The sequence below is a fragment of the Amphimedon queenslandica genome, unplaced genomic scaffold, assembly GCF_000090795.2.
Source record: "Amphimedon queenslandica unplaced genomic scaffold, v1.1 AMPQUscaffold_12836, whole genome shotgun sequence".
Classification (NCBI taxonomy): Eukaryota; Metazoa; Porifera; class Demospongiae; order Haplosclerida; family Niphatidae; genus Amphimedon; species Amphimedon queenslandica.
This window is the reverse complement of record NW_003546928.1, coordinates 25,788-31,895: the sequence shown is the minus strand read 5'-3', so window position 1 is coordinate 31,895 and position 6,108 is coordinate 25,788. Positions and strand designations below refer to the sequence as shown.

The 6,108-nt window shown below is 33.2% G+C and overlaps 1 protein-coding gene across 1 annotated transcript; it reads left to right on the top strand.

Annotated features, from left to right (window-relative positions):
• Positions 1 to 3,116: 3,116 nt before the first annotated feature.
• Positions 3,117 to 6,108, top strand: LOC109586569 (uncharacterized). Its single transcript, XM_020002768.1, has 5 exons — positions 3,117 to 3,647; positions 3,698 to 5,240; positions 5,289 to 5,399; positions 5,494 to 5,760; positions 5,818 to 6,108. The coding sequence occupies exons 1-5, from the start codon at positions 3,267 to 3,269 to the stop codon at positions 5,850 to 5,852; spliced, it is 2,337 nt and encodes a 778-aa protein (XP_019858327.1). The 5' UTR covers positions 3,117 to 3,266; the 3' UTR covers positions 5,853 to 6,108.

Below are 6,108 nucleotides of genomic sequence, written 5' to 3'. Positions count from 1 at the left end.
GTGTGTGGGATTGATGCAGGAGGGTGTGGCATTTTCATTAGGCTATTAATATGAATTATGTGCGTGTTAAATTGGAGTTACCTTAGCGAGTCATGTTCTTTGTTTTTCACCAATGCTGGGAGATCTCACAGGAGATGGCTTAATAGAAAGTTCAGCTAATTTAATATTTTGTACTCTTTAGTTGCAACCACACTTACATTGACAGCAATGAGATCAAAAATGCATAAGTAGCATTATGGAAAACTAAAATTAAGGCCAATAAGAGTCACTTGATGTTAATTCAGTAACTTTGCTCAACCTCCTCTGGGTAGATACCACACATACCATAAGACTAACTTTATCACTATAGATTTGTGCAACTAATTTATGATCAAAAATCATATTCCATCAAAACTGCATCAACATATTGCTCAGCACATGCATGCAACTTGCAATCAATAGAATGATAAGACTATTTTCCAGTTTCATTATTCTCATTGTATCACAGGGTCATAAAACTCTCATAAGATGTCCGACTCAGTAAGTCATGTCACATGTGAATGTGTAATTTTATTCTTTTGTTCTATGATACCATTGTGATACTTTACTAAACTGTGTTATTCACAATCTTTCAGGACGTAAGTCACGTCACATGTGAATGTGTAATTTTATTCTTTTCTTCTATGATACCATTGTGATACTTTACTAAACTGTGTTATTCACAACCTTTCAGGAAGTAAGTCACATCACATGTGAATATAAAATTTCATTCTTTTTTATAATACCATTGTGATACTGTTCTAAACTGTGTTATTCACAATCTTTCAGTTGGTAAGTCACATCACATGTGAATGTATAATTTTATTAGTTTCTTTTATGATACCATTGTGATACTTTACTAAACTGTGTTATTCACAATCTTTTAGGTAGTAAGTAACGTTACATGTGAATGTGTAATTTTATTCTTTTCTTCAATGATACTATTGTGGTACTTTGCTAAACTGTGTTATTCACAATCTTTCAGTTGGTAAGTCACATCACATGTGAATGTATAATTTTATTCTTTTCTTCTATGATACCATTGTGATACTTTACTAAACTGTGTTATTCATAATCTTTCAGAATGTAAGTGGCATCACATGTGAATGTGTAATTTTATTCTTTCTTCTATGATACCATTGTGATACTTTACTAAACTGTGTTATTCACAATCTTTCAGAAAGTAAGTCACATCACATGTGAATGTATAATTTTATTCTTTCTTCTATGATACCATTGTGATACTTTACTAAACTGTGTTATTCACAATCTTTCAGAAAGTAAGTCACATCACATGTGAATGTATAATTTCATTCTTTCTTCTATGATACCATTGTGATACTTTACTAAACTGTGTTCTTCACAATCTTTCAGCTCGTAAGTCACATCACATGTGAATGTGTAATTTTATTCTTTTCTTCTATAATACCATTGTGATACTTTACTAAACTGTGTTATTCACAATCTTTCAGAAAGTATATGTAAGTCACATCACATGTGAATGTGTAATTTTATTCTTTTCTTCTATGATACCATTGTGATACTTTACTAAACTGTGTTATTCACAATCTTTCAGAAAGTAAGTCACGTCACATGTGAATGTGTAATTTTATTCTTTTCTTCTATAATACCATAGTGATACTTTACTAAACTGTGTTATTCACAATCTTTCAGGACGTAAGTCACGTCACATGTGAATGTGTAATTTTATTCTTTTCTTCTATAATACCATTGTGATACTTTACTAAACTGTGTTATTCACAATCTTTCAGGAAGTAAGTCACATCACATGTGAATGTGTAATTTTATTCTTTTGTTCTATGATACCATTGTGATACTTTACTAAACTGTGTTATTCCCAATCTTTCAGGAAGTAAGTCACATCATATGTGAATGTGTAATTTTATTCTTTTCTTCTATGATATCATTGTGATACTTTACTAAACTGTGTTATTCACCATCTTCCAGCTCGTAAGTCACATCACATGTGAATGTGTAATTTTATTCTTTTCTTCTATGATACCATTGTGACACTTTACTAAACTGTGTTCTTCACAATCTTCCAGCTCGTAAGTCACATCACATGTGAATGTGTAATTTTATTCTTTTCTTCTATAATACCATTGTGATACTTTACTAAACTGTGTTATTCACAATCTTTCAGGACGTAAGTCACGTCACATGTGAATGTGTAATTTTATTCTTTTCTTCTATAATACCATTGTGATACTTTACTAAACTGTGTTATTCACAATCTTTCAGGAAGTAAGTCACATCACATGTGAATGTGTAATTTTATTCTTTTCTTCTATGATACCATTGTGATACTTTACTAAACTGTGTTATTCCCAATCTTTCAGGAAGTAAGTCACATCATATGTGAATGTGTAATTTTATTCTTTCTTCTATGATACCATTGTGATACTTTACTAAACTGTGTTATTCACAATCTTTCAGAATGTAAGTCACATCACATGTGAATGTATAATTTTATTCTTTCTTCTATGATACCATTGTGATACTTTACTAAACTGTGTTCTTCACAATCTTCCAGCTCGTAAGTCACATCACATGTGAATGTGTAATTTTATTCTTTTCTTCTATAATACCATTGTGATACTTTACTAAACTGTGTTATTCACAATCTTTCAGGAAGTATATGTAAGTCACATCACATGTGAATGTGTAATTTTATTCTTTTCTTCTATGATACCATTGTGATACTTTACTAAACTGTGTTATTCACAATCTTTCAGAATGTAAGTCACATCACATGTGAATGTATAATTTTATTCTTTCTTCTATGATACCATTGTGATACTTTACTAAACTGTGTTCTTCACAATCTTCCAGCTCGTAAGTCACATCACATGTGAATGTGTAATTTTATTCTTTTCTTCTATGATACCATTGTGATACTTTACTAAACTGTGTTATTCTCAATCTTTCAGACAGTAAGTCAGGTCACGTGTAAATGTGTAATTTTATTCTTTTCTTTTATGCTTAAATGTTGTTATTCAACCAAAGGTATGTTTGGAATCAAGTTTTTTCATGTAATAAATTTTTGCTTCACATTTATAGGATATAAGTGAGTCAAAAATAATCACTTAGTATACATATGTAAACTCTGTGGAGGATTCACTTTGCATTTGTATTGTGAGTACCCATTGATATTTATTATATACTTAGGCACTTATGAGAAAGCTCTCAAAGAACAAGGAAGTGTTGATGTAGCGTATGCTCGTCTTATGTTACTGGGATCAGCTGGTACTGGCAAGACATCTCTCAAGCGTTCATTAATGGAAGAACCTTTCAATCCTCATACTACAAGCACCATTGTATCTGATGTATCCTTTGTACGACCATTTGGACACAAGTGGCAAACAAGAAAAGGAAAGAAATGGAGAGAAGCCACAGAAGAAGATGAAATTGAAGAACTTGCACATTTGCTTGAATCCAGTGATTCTAGACCATCCTCACACCATGCATCTGTATTGAGTGCAAAATATTCTCATGATGAATTAGTTTCTACTAGTTCAATAGCTTCTGATTTGAATGTGGAGAGTCGTATCCAATCATTACTTGAAAGAGTTAGATCATTTTATCAGACAACAGAATTACTTATCCAAGTGAGTCATACATGTATAATTATACTGTTACATAATTACATCAATTTTAGCCATTTCTTCATATATGGGATTGTGGTGGTCAGCCAGTGTTCCTTGAGATTCTCCCAGCCTTCCTCACTCCTCGTACAATGTTTCTCCTCCTGTTTGATGCTTCAAAGGATATCAGGGAAAGATGGCAATCACGTCAAAATACTCCTGATGGTAAAGTGCTGTTTGGTGAGGTAGTGAATGAAAGCACCAGTGATCTAATGGCCAAATGGATGTCTACAATACACAGTCACCTCGTAAAGCACAACAAAGATGATCTTTCTTCTCCTAGTCTCTATTGTATTGGCACTCGTGGTGACAAGCTAGAGGAAGAAAGCAAGAAAGAAGTAAAAAAGCAAATGCAGTTCCTTTATCAGGAAAAAGAATTCTCAGATCTTATTAAAGATGTGCTAATCATTGATAATACAACTTCAGGAAAGGGGAAAAGTGAAGATCCAAGCATTACAGAATTACGTGAAGCTATTGATGGTTTCATTAATAAGTTAGTTCTTTCAACCCCTGTCAATTGGGTTCTGTTTCGCAACATACTTCAAGAGCTAGAAAAGCCTAATGTCATTAGTCTATCTGATGCCATTGCCATTGGAGTGGCATGTCATATACCAGCAGCTGATGTTCCTGAAGTATTGAAATTCTACCATGAGCTGGGAGCTCTTCTTTACTATCCTCAAATAGAAGGTCTGAGGAATAAAGTCATTCTCAATCCAAAATGGTTTGTTGATACCATTGGGAAGGTGTTCACATTAGAAGGATGGAACATAGGGAAAAAATGGTATTTGTTGCGAAATAATGGTATTCTTGTTCAACCTCTCTATCAAGAAGTATGGCAGTCAAGTGGTATTGATCCAGAAGAAATAATTGAACTTTTAGTTCATTTTCGTCTTGCAGTTCAAGTTCAAACTGAGCATTATGATAGCACATCCAAGCAATATTTTCTTCCAGCAGTGCTACAAGGATACACAGGTAATCCTAATGAAGTACGACCTGGTTATGAGCTAAGAGCCTCACCTGTACACATTACATTCTCCACTGGGTATGTACCTCCTGGCTTCTTCACTCGTTTAGCAACCACTGTAGCTACTAATGATAATGTTGAGCTCAATTTAGCACACTCTGAAGTTGAAACAAAAAGTATCTATCGCAATCGTGTCTGCTTCTCTTTTGGCCATCCTTCTGATGATTTTGTTCTCACTGATATTAATAAAGCTATTCAAGTTGATGCGTATCGATATGTACCTGAGAGTAGTCATCCAGTTTCTTTCAAAGCAGTTTGTCAAGAAATATTAAAACTGCTAAAGAATTGTTGTGAAAAAGTAGAAGACACCCTTTATGGTTACCATGGACATCATATTGCTCAATCATCATCAAGAGATGTTCGCTATGTCTGTGAGTGCAAGGCTTCCAGTTCCAATGAGGTTCATTACATTAAAGTTAAAGCTGAGAAGCAAACCTGCTCTGATTATGTTTTTTGCGAAAAGGCTAGAAGTACTCGTTCCCTAACTCAAAGAGAATCGATGTGGTTTCAAGACAAGTTCTCGTATATAAAATGTAAATACCTTGCAGTTGCAAAACATTTCTTTTCTTTTTTGTATACAGATCTCATTCAGTTTGGAGTTGGTCTCATTTCTTTGATTATTTTATTGATGCTTCTTAGATTTTTATTCACTGTCTTAGCTAATAATAACTCAACTACAGCAAATAAAGCAAGTAAGTTTTATCTTTAAAGTGACTACTTTGCATGGACATTTACTAAGTAGTTGCATATGCATGCATTAAAATATTATTTTTACTCTTCCTTCAGATATCTTGACAATTAGCAACTTGCGAGAAGTATTAGATGTATTGAACGATGGGTACTTTCCTAGTAACAAGTGGTTTCAGCTTGGATTATCCTTGGACCTGCTGAATCCAAAGTTAGAAACAATTAGTGATGATAATGCCAGGGACAGTGAAAGATGCCTTCTAAAATGTCTGACATTATGGTTGACAGAGGACATTGAAGCAACATGGGGCGAATTAGCTGATGCTGTTGATAACACTGGAGAAAAAGCTGTTGCAGCTTATATAAGTAAGTATAGTTATAAATAAAATTATTCCTATATTATAACTGTGATCATTGATTCAGGGTCGGTTAAAGTCAAGAGCCAAAAAGAACTTTAACAACTGCCGTAGTATTACTGTTAATTAACAAGACATATTAATTGCATACACATACAATTTATATTGTAGCACATGAATTACACAAGATTATTTGTGCTATTTATACTTTTGTAACTAGTTGTTGCCAGCTGGCAACATTATGGAATCTTGTGCTATTATTAGGTGTATTTAAAACTCAATTATGTATTGTGTGTTAGTGATGTGCGTGTAACATCTATATAACTATGATACTGTTACATGTGTTGGTATAAATACA